Below are 17,461 nucleotides of genomic sequence, written 5' to 3' on the forward strand. Positions count from 1 at the left end.
TCTTGCCCCCCTCCCTAACCCTAACTCTAACCCTAACACTAACCCCTCCCACCCCCCATTATGTGTCATCATCCACTTATTAGCGATATCATTCATCCTTTGGTTTTTTGAGATTGGCTTATCTCACTTAGCATGATATTCTCCAGTTTCATCCATTTGCCTGCAAATGCCATAATTTATCATTCTTTATGGCTGAGTAATATTCCATTGTATATATATACCACAGTTTCTTTATCCATTCATCAATTGAAGGACATCTAGGTTGGTTCCACAATCTGGCTATTGTGAACTGAGCAGCTATGAACATTGATGTGGCTGTATCTCTGTAACATGCTGATTTTAAATCCTTTGGGTATAGGCCAAGGAGTGGGATAGCTGGGTCAAATGGTGGTTCCATTCCAAGTTTTCTAAGGAGTCTCCACACTGCTTTTCAGAGTGGCTGCACTAATTTGCAGCCCCACCAGCAATGTATGAGTGTACCTTTCTCCCCACATCCTCGCCAACACCTGTTGTTGCTTGTATTCTTGATAACCGCCATTCTAATTGGGGTGAGATGGAATCTTAGGGTGGTTTTGATTTGCATTTCTCTTATTATTAGAGATGTTGCACATTTTTCCATATGTTTGTTGATTGCTTGTAGATCTTCTTCTGTGAAGTGTCTATTCATTTCCTTAGCCCATTTGCCGATTGGATTATTTGCATTCTTGGTGTAGAGTTTTTGAGTTCTTTATAGATTCTGGAGATTAGTGCTCTATCTGAAGTATGATTGGCAAAGATTTTCTCCCACTCTGTAGGCTCTTTCTTCGCATTGCTGATAGTTTCCTTTGCTGAGAGAAAGCTATTTAGTTTGAATCTATCCCAGTTATTAATTCTTGCTTTTATTTCTTGTGCTATGGGAGTCCTGTTGAGGAAGTCTGGTCCTAAGCCGACATGTTGAAGCTCTGGACCTACTTTTTCTTCTATAAGATGCAAGGTCTCTGGTCTGATTCCGAGATCCTTAATCCATTTTGGGTTTAGTTTCATGCATGGTGAGAGATATAGGTTTAGTTTCATTCTGTTGCATATGGATTTCCAATTCTCCCAGCACCTTTTGCTGAAGAGGCTATCTTTTCTCCATTGCATATTTTTGACCCCTTTGTCTAGTATGAGAAAATTGTATTTATTTGGGTTTGTATCCGTGTCCTCTATTCTGTACCATTGATCCACCTTTCTATTTTGGTACCAATACCATGCCGTTTTTGTTACTATTGCTTTGTAGTAGAGTTGAAGATCTGGTATTGCGATACCCCCTGCTTCACTCTTTCTGCCAAGGATTGCTTTAGCTATTCTGGGTTTTTTATTCTTCCAGATGAATTTCATAATTGCTTGCTCTATTTCTGTAAGGCACATCATTGGGATTTTAATTGGAATTGCATTGAATCTGTATAGAACTTTTGGTAGTATGGCCATTTTGACAATATTAATTCTTCCTATCCAAGAACATGGGAGATCTTTCCATCTTCTAAGGTTTTCTTTAATTTCTTTCTTTAGTGTTCTGTAGTTCTCATTGTAGAGGTCTTTCACCTCTTTTGTGAGATTGATTCCCAAGTATTTTATTTTTTTCGATGCTATTGTGAATGGGGTAGTTTTCCTAATTTCTCTTTCTGAAGATTCATCGCTTATGTATAAAAATGCCTTAGATTTATGTGCATTGATCTTATATCCCGCTACTTTACTGAATTCACTAATGAGATCTAAAAGTTTTCTGGTGGAATTTCCTGGTTCCTCTAAGTATACAATCATATCATCAGCAAACAGGGATAGTTTGAGTTCTTCTTTTCCTATTTGTATCCCTTTAATTTCTTTAGTCTGTCTAATTGCTCTGGCTAGAGTTTCAAGGACGATATTGAAAAGAAGTGGTGAAAGAGGGCATCCCTGCCTTGTTCCAGTTTTTAGGGGGAATGCTTTCAGTTTTTCACCATTTAGAATGATATTAGCCATGGGCTTAGCATAGATGGCCTTTACAATGTTAAGGAATGTTCCCACTATCCCTATTTTTTCTAGTGTTTTGAGCATGAAGGGGTGCTGTATTTTATCAAATGCTTTCTCTGCATCTATTGAAATAATCATGTGATTCTTGACTTTAAGTCTATTGATATGGTGAATTACATTTATTGATTTCCTGATGTTGAACCAACCTTGCATCCCTGGGATGAAACCCACTTGATCATGGAGCACTATCTTTTTAATATGTTTTTGTATGTGATTTGCTAAAATTTTGTTGAGAATTTTTGCGTCGATGTTCATTAAGGATATTGGTCTGAAATTTTCTTTCCTCGATGTGTCTCTATCTGGTTTAGGTATCAGGGTAATATTGGCTTCATAGAATGAGTTTGGGAGGGTTCCCTCCTCTTCTATTTTATGGAATACTTTGAGAAGTATTGGAATGAGCTCTTCTTTAAAGGTTTTGTAGAACTCGACTGAGAACCCATCTGGTCCTGGACTTTTCTTTGTTGGTAGGCTTTTGATGACTTCTTCTATTTCATTACTTGAAATTGGTCTATTTAAATTGTGTATGTCCTCCTCATTCAGTTTAGGCAATTCATATGTCTCTAGAAACCTGTTGATGTCTTCGAAATTTTCTATTTGTTGGAGCATAGAGTTTCAAAATAGCTTCTAATTATGTTTTGTATGTCAGTCGTGTCTGTTGTGATATTTCCTTGTTCATTCCGAATTTTAGTGATTTGGGTTTTCTCTCGTCTTCTCTTTGTTAGTGTGGCTAAAGGTTTATCAATTTTGTTTATTTTTTCGAAGAACCAACTATTTATTTCGTCAATTTTTTGTATTGTTTCTTTTGTTTCAATTTCATTGATTTCAGCTCTGAGTTTAACTATTTCCTGTCTTCTACTACTTTTGGTGTTGGTCTGTTCTTCTTTTTCTAGGACTTTGAGCTGTAGTGTTAGGTCATTTATTTGTTGAGTTTTACTTCTTTATTAAATGCGCTCCATGAAATAAATCTTCCTCTGAGTACTGCTTTCATAGTGTCCCAGAGATTTTGATATGATGTTTCTTTGTTCTCGTTTACCTCTAAGAATTTTTTAATTTCCTTCCTAATATCTTCTGTTATCCATTCATCATATAATAGCATATTGTTTAATCTCCAGGTGTTGGAGTAGTTTCTGTTTTTTACTCTTTCATTTATTTCTAACTTCAATCCATTATGATCTGATAGAATACAAGGTAGTGTCTCTATCTTCTTGTATTTGCTGACATTAGCTTTGTGGCATAATATATGGTCTATTTTAGAGAAGGATCCATGTGCTGCTGAGAAGAAAGTGTATTCGCTCTTGGTTGGATGGTATATTCTATAAATATCTGTTAAGTCTAAATTATTGATTGTGTTATTGAGATCTATGGTTTCTTTGTTCAATTTTTGTTTGGAAGATCTGTCCAGTGGTGAGAGAGGCGTGTTAAAATCACCTAGTATTATTGTGTTATGGTCTATTTGGTTTCTAAAATTGAGAAGGATTTGTTTAACATACATGGATGAGCCACTGTTTGGGGCATAGATGTTTATGATTGTTATATCTTGCTGATTTATGCTTCCATTAAGCAGTATGAAATGTCCTTCTTTATCCCTTCTGACTAACATTGACTTGAAGTCCACATTATCTGAAATGAGGATGGATACTCCAGCTTTTTTGCTGAGTCCATGTGCATGGTATGTTTTTCCCCATCCTTTCACCTTTAGTCTATGGGTATCTCTTTCTATGAGGTGAGTCTCTTGTAGGCAACATATTGTTGGATCTTTCTTTTTAATCCAATCTGCCAGTCTATGTCTTTTGATTGATGAATTCAGGCCATTAACATTCAGGGTTATTATTGAGATATGATTTGTATTCCCGGTCATTTGGTTCATATTTAAAATTTTATTTATTTATTTATTTATTTATTGACACATTTTGGTTCCTCCTTTATTTGACAGTTCCTTTAGGATAATTCCTCCCTTTGCTGATTTGCTTCTTTGTTTTTTATCTCTTCCTCATGAAATATTTTGCTGAGAATGTTCTGTAATGCTGGCTTTCTTTTTGTAAATTCTTTTTGCTTTTGTTTATCATGGAATGATTTTATTTATCGTCAAATTTGAAGGTAAGTTTTGCTGGGTATAAGATTCTTGGTTGGCATCCATTTTCTTTCAGAGCTTGAAAAATGTTGTTCCAGGCCCTTCTAGCTTTTAGGGTCTGGATTGAAAAATCTGCTGATATCCGTATTGGTTTCCCCCTGAATGTAATTTGGTTCTTTTCTCTCACAGCCTTTAAAATTCTGTCTTTGTTTTGTATGTTAGGTATTTTCATTATAATGTGCCTTGGTGTGGGTCTGTTGTAATTTTGTGTATTTGGAGTCCTATAAGCCTCTTGGACTTGATTTTCCATTTCATTCTTCAGATTTGGGAAATTTTCTGATATTATTTCATTGAATAGATTGTTCATTCCTTTGGTTTGTTTCTCTAAGCCTTCCTCAGTCCCAATAATTCTCAAATTTGGCCTTTTCATGATATCCCATAGTTCTTGCAGATTCTGTTCATGATTTCTTACCATCTTCTCTGTTTGTTCAACTTTGTTTTTGAGGTTAAATATTTTGTCTTCAATATCTGAAGTTATGTCTTCCAGGTGTTCTATCCTATTGGTTATGCTTTCTATGGAGTTCTTAATTTGGTTTATTGTTTCCTTCATTTCAAGGATTTCTGTTTGGTTTTTTTTCAATATCTCTAACTCTTTATTGAAATGATCTTTTGCTTCCTGAATTTGCTCTGTTAACTGTCGATTGGTGCGATCATTCAATGCCTGCATTTGCTCTTTCATCTCATCGTTTGCTTCCCTAATCATTTTAATTATGTACATTCTGAACTTCCTTTCTGTCATTTCTTCTGCCATGCTGTCGTTGGATTCTATTGATGTAACATCTAGATTTGTTTGGGGCATTTTCTTCCCTTGTTTTCTCATATTGTTCAGGAATCAGTGGGTCATTAAGATATTGCAGATTTCCTCTATCGACTTATAATGTCCCTGAAGATTGCTAGTATATCCCCTCTTATCCTTCAGTAGCCTGAAGTCTTGGAGGAAGTTGATAATGCTGAGCTCCACGAAGAAGCTGCCTCTCTAGGGGTGGTGACCCTCAGGTGGGGTATATTCCCTGCTAGTGGGCAGAGGTGCCTCCACTTGTTGACCAATGGTCATCCAACGGGGAACTAGGCTGTGGGCTGAGGCAAGGCCTGTTTGTGCCTGTGTCTCTGGTTTTACCATCCCTGTGGGAAAACCTCACCCGGCAGGGAAGACTCACTCAGTGGGGACGTCTCGCTGGTCAGTTCCACTCCTAGAGGTTCCCCTCAATCTACAACTACCGCCTGGGCTGGGCTGTCTTCCTCTGCAACGTTCCCAGGGGCCCAGACCTACCTCCTGGGCCTGGGAGCCTCACCCTTCGCAGGCGAGTCTCCTTAGGCTGCCTCTCCCAGAGAATCTGCCCGCAGTCCTGGAAACTTCGCTCCGCCCCTAGGCGTGTCTCTGTGTGGCTCTTCCAGCAAGAAGCCACCTAGTTCCTGGGACCCTGCTCTGCACCTAATCGCCTGGCTATGCAGCCCCTCCTCTGAGCCGCCACCTGGAGCCCCGTACAATAGCTCCGAGACCCAGAGATCTGCCACACACCTCCTCCTCCGGACAGCCGCCCAGTTTCCGACGCAGTCACTAGGAGTCCAAGCAACTCACTTCGCATCTCCTCCTCCCGCCAACCGCCCGTAGCCCTAGGCAGTCACTCCAAGTCCAAGTGACCCACCCTGTTCCTCCTCCTCCTCCTTGGGGTAGCCCCCCGGGTGTTCAAGAGCGGTGGCTCCAAGGCCAAGTGACCCACTGCGCTCCTCCTCCAGGCAGGCCACCGGTGTTCAGGAGCGGTTGCTTTTAGTCCAATCAACTCACCACTTGCCTCCTCCTCTGGCAACCACCTGTGGCTCTGATGCAGTCACTCCTAGACCAAGTGACCCGCCACACTTCTCCTCTTCCTCCTGGCAACCCCCCGGTGTTCAGAAGCGGTCGTTCTGAGTTCAAACAGCTCGCCACGCAGCTCCTCCTCTGGCAACTGCCTGTAGCTCTGATGCAGTCACTCCTAGACCAAGCGACCAACTGTGCTCCTCCTCCAGGCAGGCCACCAGGGTTCTGGAGCAGTCGTTCTGAGTTCAAACAGCTCGCCACGCAGTTCCTCCTCAGGCAGCCGCCCGGAGCCCCCGATAATTTTTTAAGAATATTTTTAGTTGTAGATGGACACAATACCTTTATTTATTTATTTTTATGTGGTGCTGCGGATGGAACCCAGTGCCTCACCTATGCTAGGCAAGCACTCTATCGCTGAGTTACAACCCCAGCCCCTAGGATAATCTTAAGTCTTGATATTTTCACTGCAATTGAAGGTGAAAGGATAGTCACATCCCAGCAGGACTGGTTGCTGGAACCCAGCCCTTTCTCTCAAGAATGAGCTGCCTCTTCCCACACATCCTGCACCAGTGACTCCATGAAGATGCTGTCTCCACACCAAGTGTTACTTGGTAAATGGCTCCTCTATTCAGACATATGTTAAATTCCTTACCAAAATGACTGACTATATCTCAAGATACCGAGAAAGACAAATAATCTGGATAAAATGGTTTTGCTGGCTGAGTGGGCACAACCCCTGACTGGCTACACAGCATGTTTCTGGTGGGAAGCTGAGACAGAGCTCCATCCACACTTGTCCAGCTGCTCTAGCCACCCTGCAGCTTCCCCATCATGATCCCCCCCCACGACTAAACTGTCCAAACGTTCTTGATCCCACGGTATGGACTCTAAAGGTTCAGTCTGTCTGTGTCTGAAAAGGTAACTCTCATGTGCTTCCTGATAAAAGTGCAGTCACATATTTTGTGTCGGGCTGAGAGGGCTTCGTGTGTCGCTGGATTTTGTAGCTTCGGGGAAGAGCTAAAATAAGGTGTCCCTGAGTTTTCTGTGATTGATCGCTGTGCATTACACCGAACTCTCCTTACAGGTCGCGGGCGTGGTTGAGAGTGCGGGCGTGGGCGTGGCCTGGGGACTACATTACCCAGAAGCCTCTGCGCGGGCGTCGGCGGCGCGGGGCGGAGGAGAGGGCGGTTTTGCTCTTGGGAGCATAGGGACTTCCGGCATTGTTCTTGTGGCGGTCATCTTGGTGACCCTCAGGTGTCCCACCTGATGGGATTCTACGTTGTCTCTGCCGCCCAAGGTAACGGAGCGGGAGGGCGCGAGGAGACGTTGTCCGCGATGCTCAGGCGGGGTCGTGGCCCGGGAGGGCGCCACAGGGGCGACTCCGCGCGGGACTGGCTGGCGCGGGGCTTTGGCTTGGGCGCCCACCTCTCTCCGCCTCGCCTCGCCTCGCCACCTGCACAGAGGGGGACTCAGCTGAGGCTGAGGCTGAGGCTGAGGCCGATGCTGCGTCCTGCTTCCCTGTCCTCTGGCTGTCTTCTGTTTGGACCCCCACCTCCAAATCCTGAAGCCCCAGTGCGGGGCGCCTGCCCAGGTCACATCAGCCAGGCTCCGTTGTTCAGGACAGGGTGCCATTGTTGGGTTAGGTTCCCATTTCTGACACCCGGCGTGATGAGGAGTGGAAGAGTTCTTTTACAGAGCGACCAGCATCTGCAGAGGCTTGGAGGTGCGGTTGAGGAGCCGTCGGGAGACATTGTGAGCAGATGATCCAGCTGTGCAATGACAGTCGCCTGAGCCTCTGAGCTTTCATTCTGAGGGCGCTGGTAGCCATGGAGGGAATTAAGAGACTAGACCTGAGTTAGGATTTAAAAAGATTCCCGGAGGTTGTGCAAAGGGAAACAGACTGGGGCGTGAGAGAGAGGGAAGGTTGTTGAGTGGAGACCAGAGACCTTGAGGAGGCTACTCCAGCAGAACCAGGAGACTAAACTGATTGACCAGAGAGCACTAGCGAAGATGTACAATTGCAAGTCGGTTTTTAAGGATACAAAACGCATCTGCCAGCCTGCATGCCCCCACCCCACGCTGTTCTTTATTTGAATTTATGAAATGCCTCTTTGAACATTAATGGATCAACTTTTCTCTCAAAGTGCACATAATTATGGGCAATTAAATACGGAAACGTGTGAATTTAACAAGTGAATTGAGCACATATTTGTCTCACAACCTTAATATAGCACAAAAGTTCATCAATATGCTAAAAATTATGAATATTATAATCTCATGAATACTTTAAGTATAATAAACATCTAAAATTTCAAAGTATCTTATCATTTGCACTGATAACATTAATAGAAATCTTAATTCTGTGAACTATGATAGCTTATGCCTGGAAGCTAACATATACTTCTGTTGAGATTGGTGCCATTCTTAGACCTTTTTTTTTTAAATGGTACCAGGGACTGAACCCAGGGATGTTTAACCTCTGAGCCATCTCAGCCCTTTTTATTTTTTGAGACAGTTTCTCACTAGGTTGCATATAAATTGCTGAGGCTGGCTTTGAACCTGCAATCCTCCTGCCTCAGCCTCCCGAGCCTCTGGGATTACAGGCATATGCCATGGCACCTGGCTCTTATGCTTTTTTTTTTTTTTTTTTTTTTTTTTTTTTTTACGGATTTAGACACTGAAGCACAGCAAGTTGAGTCCTTGTCCAAGGTCACAAGCCAATAAGAGAGAGAATCAAGGACTGAAACCTAGAAGTTAGATGGTCATGTGGAGGTCACCTTGCTGCAGGGCTGGGATGGGGGTCAGATGAGCTCTTGGTTCTACACCATGGATGCCCTCCACTCACAATCTCCATTTCCACAGGTTTCCATGGCTTCAGAAACAAAGAGTCATGCACAAGTGAGTAGAGTGTGTCGCAGGCTCTCCCCTTCACCAAGTTAAGCTCACATGGTTATGTCCTAGGACTCTATGCTGGCCATTATACACACGATTGGGTTTGGTGCTTCTGGGGTCTGTTTGGACATAGGCTCCTGAATCCAGATCATTGGTTATATGGAGAGTGCCCAGTGTCTGGGTACCTATAGAATACTCTGTAGAAGGTATTACGAACACAGATTAGTTGTGCAAATACTTAGAGACTGAACTGGCAGCCAGCTGTTCCAGGTCTCTGTTAGGTCTTGTGGGGCCAGAGAGCTGGGATGCAGAATTCAGGTCTGGAATGGCAGGATGTGGAACTGTGCCTTTATTCTGAGGGTTTTGAGAGTCATGGAAGTTTGGAGTGGAGTAGAGGGGTCATGTGAATCAGGTTTTAACATACTTCCTCTGGCTGCAGAGTGAGGACAGAGTGAGGGCAGAGGCTACTGCTGTGGCAGTTAAGAAGAGTATTAGTGATGCTTGTTTTAGGTTGTGGCTGAATCAGGGTGGTGGCTTTGGATGTGGGAGAAAAGTATGACTTTTGGATTTGTTTTTCAAGTAGGTTCACTCAGACATTCTGATATGGAGGTTGAGAGAGAAGGAGAGGAGTCAGGCCTGATACCAAGATGTTTTGTCTTTGTAGCAGAAAGAAAGGAGGTGCCATCAGCTGAAATGGGGAAGTCACTTGTAGGATACTTCTTTGAAGGAATGTGAGGAGTTAGGTTTTGGCCTTGTTGAATCAGAATATTCCAGGGACCACTGTGAGGTGGTCTTGAATGGACAGCTGGACACACAGGTCTGGAGTTCAGGAGAGGTGTTCTGGTTGGAGACATCGCAAGTTGGTGGCCTGTATGTGGACTGGGGAGGAAGAACCATAAGTCACATTTAGGAGGGGTAGAATTCATGTCATGGTGAGAGAGTTGAGGGCAAGGAAGAGGAGGGTCAGACTGAAGGACAGGGTCTGTTTTGGGTCCCTGAAAGGGATTAGTGAGTGTCACAAAGACTGATAAGGGAAAGTGGTGACTGTGCATTTGGAGCTGTCTGGCAGGGGACCAAGACTTCCAAGGCAGAGTGACCATGAGATTAATGTGGAAACATGGCACTGTTGGAGGTGACATAATAGATCAGGGTCTGTACTTGCTCAACCCTTGAAAGTCTCCCCAGCCTGTTTTGGTGGGGCCTGGAGAACTTCGGTCAGCCTGATATATAAGCTTGTGGCCCAAAGAGGAGTTCGTGAAGGCTGGGGAACCAGTGGATCTCAGCACTGAGTGGGGTTTTCCTGGAAAGAAGATGGCGAAGTTGGGTGAGGGGACAGTTCGTGTAAGAGGAGTTATGGTATGTGCTACCTGCAGGTGGTTTTGGGTGACTGAAGTCAAAACAAGAAACAGGGCAAGGTGGAACAGTCTCAGAAGCAGGGCTTGGAGCTTCCCCAACACTGTGGGCCATCAGAGGTCTGAAACAGGATGGAATCATGATTGAATGACCCAAGTACTCTCTGGATGCCACGTGCAGAGAGTGTGGAGAGAGGTCACGTAGATGTCTATGGTGTGGGGCAGGGGCTTGCTTGCAGCTCTGGGGTGTGAGACCCGTGAGGGAGGGATGTCCACATGGTGACGTGCTCTGGGAGACAGCATGAACTGATGGTCCAGGGACTTGGTTCTAGCTTCCGAAGGGGGAAAACTGGACCTGGGTTTGCATTTACAGAGAGGCAGGATTAGGTAGCCCTGTCCAGGGGAATTTGTTGGTATGAGATGGGTGGGCCCCTCATGCCAGGCCTAGAGCTCTATGGTATTTTCTGCCCATAGGACTTAGTGGATATGCATTACAGTGATATGGATAGTGACCAGCAGAAACATGAGAACAGGGGACAGCAGCACCTGGTCTCCTGTCTTTTGTGGTGGGAGCTGGTGGGATAGTAAGCAGGGAGTTCATGACTTGAGGGGCAAGAAGTAGCATAAAAGTCCTGGTAAAGAAACTGTTCAGGGACATGACTCTTCCTGTCGTGGTAGGACAGTATGACTTTTGGGGATGTGGCTGTGGACTTTTCCTGGGAGGAGTGGAAGCTTCTCGATGAGACTCAGAGACTCCTGTACCGAGATGTGATGCTGGAGAACTTTGCCCTCGTGGCCTCACTGGGTAAGTCCCTCATACCTCCCCTGCATCCTGGGCTGGGCTCTTTCTCTCTGCTCTTCTCCAGGGGCTGCTTTTTCTTCCCAAAGCCTCCTAGGGCCACTGCTACCTTCTAGATTTTCTTGGGTAGGTGCTCTGTTCATTTTTTCCCTAGGCAGCCCTGCCACTTGGGGCCAACAATCCTCACAGGGAGGCACATAGGGACCTGGAATCGTGCAGTGTGGCCTTTCCCTGGTAGAGCCACCATCTAGAATCATACCTCTTTGCCTCCAGTTCTGCTTCCTTCTTTTCCACTGACATTTCCTTGTGCCTGATAGTGTCAGGAACTGCACATACCAACATGGTCAACTACTTGCAAGGACCACTACTGTTTTCTGAAAGGCATTCTAAGGTTTTTCGTACTACTGGTTAGCTGCCTATGGTCCGTGGGATTGGTGTTACCTACGCTGCTGCTGTCTGTTCACCTGCCTTGTCTTCCTCTCAGGACTTGCATCTTCCCAGATTCGTGTACTTGTCCAGCTGGAGCTGGGGGAACAGACCTGGGTGCCTGATGGGGCAGCCTTGATGCCCGCCACAGCAGGAGGGCCCTGGTGGGGAACTGGCTCTGGTAAGTGAGAAGTGCTCCTGTAAGTGCCCTGATCTGCAGAAATGGTTCACTACTTTCTTGACTCAGAAAACCCCACAAATCATGCAAATCGAGGGGTTCAAATCTTCATGTTCACTTTAAGAACACTCATGAAACTACTCAGGCCATCAAGGGTATGCATATCTGAAAAGCCAGTAAGTATCTGAAAGATGTCACTTTAAAGAAACAGGGTGTGCTGTTCCAGTATTCCAGGGATAGTGTTGGTAGGTGTGCCTGTGCCAAACACTGGGGCTGGACGCGGGGTTGGTGGCTCACTAAGAGTGCAGAAATTTTGCAGCACATGCTTAAAAATGCAGAGTTATGCTGAACTTAAGGGTTTAGACCGTGAACACGTGCTGGTGAGCAAAGCACCCAATATGCACCGCTGCAGTTCCGGAACGGAGCTCGTGGTCAGTTGAGTCTGTGCATGAGCTCCCCCTGCAGCACTGAGATGTTCTCACTGAGAAGGAATAAAGTGTTCCTAGACCCGAAGAGGAGGTTGCTCAAAAGACTGAGATGCCCCAGAAGAAGCTGAAGAAACAAACATGTATGGCATGGGGATAAGTTCAGCATAAAATAAAAGCAAATAAAAGTAAAAATGAATAAAAAAGAAAAAAACGAGGTGAGTGATGGCTCCATGTCAGCTGGGTTCTGTTGGGACCAGGGACCTCTCAGTGCACAGTCTCCGTGACTCACAGAGGTCCTCCCCCTCGCATGGTGTCGCCAGTCTCCATACCATGGACCCTTCGCCTCACTCCACAATAGCCTTGTGCTCCCAAGAGTCCTGTGTACTTGTTCCTGGAACCGCCATTCTACCCTGATCTTCCGTGAGCTCGAGACATTTGTTCATTGGTCAGTCGTTACAGTTTAACTGTTCGCACCTCAACGCATGAGCATTTGACTCGTGCTTTGGTGTATAGAACAGGACTTCATTTTCAACCTTTTTTCCATTTTATATCTATTTTTATTTAATTAAATGATATATTTTTGTAGTGCTGGGAATGGAACGCAAACCTGGTGTGTCTTTTTTAACCTTTGCTTTTTTAATTGAAAATGTATGATAATGATTATATATATTTTGAAGTATCATGACACTTCAATATAACTATATATTGAGTTATATATATAAGTCAGTTTAAACATATCTCCTAAAACATTTATCACTTTGTGATGAAAACATTCAACATCCTTTCTTCTATCTTTTTGAAATGTATTCTACATTATTTTTATCTCTACTGTGTAATAGCACACCAGAATTTGCTAATTATTATTTCATATCCATTGATCAACCTCTCCCCTGACTCTTTAAAAAATTTTTTTTTCAGTTGTTGATAGATTTTTTTATTTTAGCTACTTATTTATGTGTGGTGCTGAGAATTGAACCCAGTGCCTCACACATGCTGGGCAAGTGCTCTACTACTGAGCTACAACCCCAGCCCCTCTCCTCTGACTCTTTACCCTTGACTCTCCTTAGCCTCTGGTAGCCGCCATTCTATTCTGAACTTCCATGGTATCAAATTGTTTAGCTTTCATACCTGAGCAAGTCATGTGGCATTTGTCTTTCTGTGCTTAGCTTATTTCACTTAATGTAATGAACTCCAGTCCTATCCCTATTGAATATGACAGAATTTCATTCTTTTTTATGGTTTATTCATAATCTATTGTGTATATCTGCCATGTTTTCTTTATCCATTCATCAATTGATTGACATTTGGATTGTTTCATTTAGTCAACATGGGAATGCAGAAGTCTCTTCAACATATTGATTTCATTTCCTTTGTATATATGTCCAAGTGGGGTTGCTGGATCATATAATAATTCTATTTAAAAAAAATTTTTTTTTTCTGTTTTGGGGATCAACCCCAGGGCCTTGTCATGCTAGGCAAGCATTCTACCACTCATCTGCATTCCCAGCCCCTCTTTATAAATTTTTGAGGATCCTCTATACTAGTTTCTATAGTGACTATTTTAACTTTAATTTACATTCTCACCAACAGTGAGTTAAAGATTCCCTGGACGCCCTTTTCTCCATGTCTTTGCCACCACTTATTATCTTTTGTCCTTTTGATAATGGCCAACTGAATGATGTAATATCTCATTATGGTTCTGATTTGCATTTCTCTGATATTTGGGGGTATTGAACATTTTTTTCATATGTGTTGACTATTTGTGTTGTCTTCCTTTGAGAAATGTCTCTTTATTTCTATTGCCTACTCGGGAAACAGGTTATGTGTATTTTCCTATTGAATCTTTTGAGTTCACTATATATTCTGGATATTAACCCCATATTAGAAGTATAGTTTGCAAATTTTCTCCCATTCTGTATATTCTCTCTTCTATAAGACAGACATTCTGATAGGGCAACTTCCTCCCACCAAGGTCTCCATATACTTCAACAACATTTTCTGCTTTCAGGTTCTTGGTTTCGAGTGGAAGATGAGGAGGCACCTTCTCAAGGAGGGTCACAGGCTTGGGCTCCCAGGGCCACTTCAACCATCCTGAGAGCCTACCCTTGTGGAATGTGTGGCCCAGTCATGAAAGACATTTTGCTGCTGACTGAGCAGCAGGGAATAAATCCCAAGCACAAAATGCATACCTGCGGGGCATGTGGGAGACAATTTTGGCTTAGTATAAGTATCCCCCAGAAGCAGCAAAGTGGGAAGAAACAACTAAGAGGGGATAATGACAGGGCTTTGGATGTTAAAAATGGTCGAGTCCACATGCCAGAGATTCCTTTTACATGTGAGGATGGTGGGAAGGACTTCCTACCCAGGTCATGCCTTCTGCAGCATCAGATCACTCACACCATGGAGAATTTACCCATAAGCCCTGAGTGCATGAAGGCTTGTCACACTGGAGAAAAACATTACAGGTGTAGTGGATTTGGGAAATCTTTCGGCTTTGCACACAGTTTTCATCAACACCAGAAAATTCACACTGGAGACAAGTCTCATGAGTGTAGTGAATGTGGTAAATCCTTTAGACGGAAATGCAGACTTGTTCAGCATCAGAAAATCCACAATAGAGAAAGAACTTATGAATGCAGTGAATGTGGGAAGTCTTTTCGACAAAGCTATGGTCTTATTCAACATCAGAGAGTTCACACAGGGGTAAAACCTTACAAGTGTAGTGAATGTGGGAACTTTTTTAGCTGTAAAACCACAGTAGTTCGGCACCAGAGAATTCACACTGGAGAAAGGCCTTATGAATGTAGTGAATGTGGGAAATCCTTCAGACAAAGATCTGGCCTCATTGGACACCAGAGAGTTCACACTGGGGCAAAACCTTACCAGTGTAATGAATGTGGAAAATTCTTTAGTCGCAAAATCACACTTGTTCGGCATCAGAGAATCCACACTGGAGAAAGACCCTATAGGTGCACTGAGTGTGGGAAGTTCTTCATCCAAAGCTCTGGCCTTATTTCACACCAGAGAGTTCACACTGGTGAAAAGCCATATGAGTGCTCTGAGTGTGGGAAATGTTTTAGCCATAGATCCAGCCTCAATTTACATCAGAGGGTTCATACTGGTGAAAGGCCTTATGAATGCAGAGAATGTGGGAAAGCCTTCAGTCTTAAATTTACACTTGTTAGACACCAGCAAATTCATAATGAAGAGAGGCCTTACGAATGTAGTGAATGTAGGAAATTGTTTACCCACAAGTCCGGTCTTGTAAAACATCAAAGAAACCATGTTGGAGAATAACCTTAAGCCAATGGCTTTTTCTCCTGTGGTACCAGAGAGTTTACCCTAGAGAAAGGCCCTGGAGTGCAAGTAGCATCCTCTTTGGTCAACCATGATGACCCCAGAGAAGCTCTTGAGAGCAACCCTTGTGAAGAAGGCATTGGTCACAAGTCAGATCTCATTTGGACATTCACACTGGAGAGATTCTCTAAGAGATGTGTGGGAAGCTTTCAGGAGCTGCGCTTTCTAACCTGCCCAAAGTCCTTTCCTGAGCATGTCGCTGCCAGTACCTGTGACCGAAGCCATTACATGTCTGGCAGCTTGCTAGTGTATTTCAGGTTATACAGTGTGCACAGGGGAGGCAGACTTCTGCTCTCCCCTTCCCTGGAGGAGATCATGAGTAGTGTGAGGTCATTGAATTCTACATAATTACAAGGACTTCTTGGATGTGATTAGTAGAGTTGTGGTCAATAAACTCAACATCACCATCTGAATGTGCAGAAATGCTTGGGTCACTCTCTGTGGGGGAAAAGGGTAGACTGAGAGTCTCGGGTCTTCAGATTTAGTTTCTCCTGTAGACCTGGTCACTGGGCGAGCAGGTGATCTAAACGTTGTTAGGACCATTGAGGCTGTTTGGGCGGATCACCTGAAGCTCTTTGTTACACAGGCAAGAAGGAGAGACAGAGGAGAGAGATTATGATCCAGTCATATGACTTCTGACTCACTCACAGCCTTTTTTACTCAGCAGTCTGCTCCCATTGAGGCAGTGTTATCATTTTGAAAGGGTGAAGATAGTTATGGTGAAATCAGTCTGGGTTTGCCAAGTCTGATTTTTCAAGAGAAGCAGGAGGTCCATATTTTTGTGTTAAACTATTTGTTTTTTTTTTAAGTTGTCAATGGATCTTTTAAATTTTATTCATTTATATGTGGTGTTGAGAGTAGAACCCAGTATCTCACATGTGCTAATCAAGCGCTCTACCACTGAGCCACAATCCCAGCCCTGAACCATTTCTTAAAAAACTCTATTGCAATATAATTTATTTGCCATATGCTGGGCATATTTACAGTGGTAAGTTTTATCTAATGTTAATACATTAGATTTAGATGTATACAATGAAATCATCACCACAGTCCTGATAACAAACATACTCATTACCCCAACATTTTCTCATCCCTGTTCATAATTACTCTTGCCCTGCCTGACTCTATAGTCTCATTCCCAAGACCAACCTTTGATTTACGCTTTCATTTTACAGTAGTCTCACATAATTTGTTACTCTTTCTGTGATTTTAGTTCTCAAGAGTGACTTGAAAATATTAAATAGAAAGCCTAGAAATAATTCATGCATTTTAAATAATGTTTATTATAGTATATTGTTTTAATTGCTGTATTTATTTTTGCTAATCTCTTTGTATTTAGTAGGCATTATAGTAGGTATGCATGTACAGGAAAAAACCAAGCGTATGTAGGGCTGGGTTCCATTCATGGTTTAAGGCACCCATTCATGGTTTAAGGCACCCACTGGGGGGTCCTTAATATTCCCTGAAGATAAAAAGGAACAGTTGTAGACTTGTTTTTATTTTTGGAATTTAATATAGATGAAGTAAGGAATCTTTATTTTGTTTTTTTTTTTTTCGCCATGTAGCATAATTATTTGTATTCTTCCTCATTGCTCATATCGTATGAGTACTTTGTTGTTTTATGATTAGCTAGAATTGTCTTGTATGGATATTCCACAGTTTGTTTTTTTATTCATGTGTTAAGAGACATTTAAATTACTTCCAGTTTGGGGCTATTAAAAATGAAGCTGCTGCAAATGTTCACTTCCTAGACTTTCTTGGGTTAATACTGAGGAATTAAAGGCCTGAGTGTCTCGTTTCTGCCCAGGAGATTTTACTTTATGGAAGTTAGGAAGTAACGAAACAGGAAGCCACATCATTTGAAGAAGAATGTATTACTTGTTTCCTAAGAGAAGGGCGAATACCATGCAACTCAGGGCCACATGGTGGGCACCAGCGTTGGTCAAGAGGCAGAAAGGAACAAGGGGAAGGCCTTTCTTGGGGATTCCACAGGAAAGTCAAAATGGCAGAGTACATAGTTTTAGGTTAACTGGTTGAATAATTCAGGCAGGTTTTGGATTATAGCCTTA

The 17,461-nt window shown here is 43.1% G+C and overlaps 1 protein-coding gene across 1 annotated transcript; it reads left to right on the forward strand.

The window, feature by feature from the left end:
• Window positions 1-7,167: 7,167 nt before the first annotated feature.
• Window positions 7,168-16,184, forward strand: LOC124966573 (zinc finger protein 501-like). The gene is made up of 5 exons (XM_047527946.1): window positions 7,168-7,257; window positions 8,823-8,858; window positions 10,883-11,009; window positions 11,488-11,610; window positions 14,044-16,184. Exons 2-5 carry the CDS (start codon window positions 8,829-8,831, stop codon window positions 15,330-15,332), a joined length of 1,569 nt encoding a protein of 522 aa, XP_047383902.1. The 5' UTR covers window positions 7,168-7,257; window positions 8,823-8,828; the 3' UTR covers window positions 15,333-16,184.
• The last annotated feature ends 1,277 nt before the right edge of the window (window positions 16,185-17,461 follow it).

This window comes from Sciurus carolinensis, chromosome 16 (genome assembly GCF_902686445.1).
Source record: "Sciurus carolinensis chromosome 16, mSciCar1.2, whole genome shotgun sequence".
Taxonomy (NCBI): Eukaryota; Metazoa; Chordata; class Mammalia; order Rodentia; family Sciuridae; genus Sciurus; species Sciurus carolinensis.